Raw genomic sequence first — 1,735 nt, forward strand, 5'->3', positions numbered from 1 at the left:
GTATCCTTCATAGTATACTCAGCAACATCAGTAGGATCACTAGTCTCGGAATCCAATTCAAATCGTACTTCTTGACTTGCTAATTCTAATGCACCACCAGCCATACGTTTACGTCTAATAATCATCGCTGCCTTTAATAGACGTCTAATACCTATTAATGATTATGATAATGAATTGATGATGATGAATATTACTTTGAGTTAGATCCGAATTATCATTCTTATCATCAATACGTGCTTGTGCTTCAGCATAACTTAATGCAGCATTAGAGTTAATAATAGCCTTATGGAATTGGGTATTCACTATCTTTAATACTTCTTCATTTCCATTCTTTTTATTAAGTTGAAATTCCCATAATACCGAGAAGCATAATCTATCCTTACCACCGACTAGACTACATAAATCAGTAGTAAGAAGGCTTGGTAACATATCAGTCCTTCTTTCAACTAGATATACTGTAGTACATCTCTCAGCAGCTTCCTTATCAATAGCTGTATTAGGATGTACAAAGTGTGTTACATCAGCTATATGTACTCCTATACGCCAATTACCATTATCTAGAACCTATTATTAGATCCATTATAACAACATCCTAGTAGTAGAGGTAGTATTACTACTACTACTACTACCTCACAGCTTAGTGCATCATCAATATCCTTACAACCTGGTGGATCTATACTACATACCGTAACATTTCTTAAATCCAATCTACGGGATATCTCCTCTCTAAGAATAATAACGAGTACACAATGGTATGATGATGCTGCTGCCGTTGATGATGATGTTGGTGTTGTTTATTGATATTACTCATCTGGTTGGAAATCCTTGGGAGGTAGACATCGCATAACATCATCCGAGAAGTCTCTAGTAATAACATTATGTTCATGCAGTATAACTGATGATTCAGTATCCCTTTCACCACATCTGCCCAATATACGACTCCAATGACCCTATCATGATGATGAATAGCAATAATACTAGTAATACGATAATAAGTATTATTATTATTATTACTTGTGGTAGTCTAGATGTCCTATCCCATGTATCCATAACTACACATATTCTCATATTATCAAGATCATTACTATGTTTAGTAACTATCCTTATATTAGGTATACGAGGATTAGCAGGTATAAATATTCTCTCTATCTTACTGTACCCAACCATACCCCCACCATGCTGCTTATCTCCTCCTGCTCCTTGTTGTTGTTGCCTATTATGGAGTAATAAGTGATGATGATTACGATAATAAGGTATATTACTCTTCTTCTTCTTGTTGTATTGGTCTCAGAGTACCAGCATATTCCCTCCAATTACGTTTTATTATACCAACAACTCGTCCCTCCTTCTCGATAATACCTCCTACTATTACCACTACCCTACTACTATTAGGTACCAATACTTATCATCCCTTACCTTCTGGAGTTGTAGATTCCTCCTCTAATACTCTCTCCTCCATAGCCTCCGCACCACTAGTTGGTAGTACGGCAACATTATCATCATCATCGCCATCATCATTTGATGATGTTGATGTAGGAGTGTGTATCTCCTCAACGGCTACTACATCCCCATCAACAGCACGATTAATATTGAATCTGAATACTACTTATATAAGTACTATCATACGTATTATTATTATCATTACCTTCCTTTGATCATTAGATGTATCTCCTTATTCTTACTTGATACTACTACTACTTTACCTCTTTGCCATGAACTTACTGAACATCTGAGT

General features: G+C 35.8%; 1 protein-coding gene across 1 annotated transcript; it reads right to left on the reverse strand.

Moving 5' to 3' along the window:
- Window positions 1-194: 194 nt before the first annotated feature.
- Window positions 195-1,723, reverse strand: Pmar_PMAR020975 (mitotic control protein dis3, putative; the record flags this gene model as incomplete). The annotated part of the gene is made up of 7 exons (XM_002776061.1): window positions 195-564; window positions 630-726; window positions 808-950; window positions 1,015-1,213; window positions 1,263-1,362; window positions 1,417-1,595; window positions 1,646-1,723. Coding segments are annotated over 7 exons (1,165 nt in total), but the record flags the coding sequence as incomplete, so codon positions are not given.
- Between the last annotated feature and the right edge of the window lie 12 nt (window positions 1,724-1,735).

The sequence above is a fragment of the Perkinsus marinus genome, assembly GCF_000006405.1.
Source record: "Perkinsus marinus ATCC 50983 genomic scaffold scf_1104296954528, whole genome shotgun sequence".
NCBI lineage: Eukaryota > Perkinsozoa > Perkinsida > Perkinsidae > Perkinsus > Perkinsus marinus.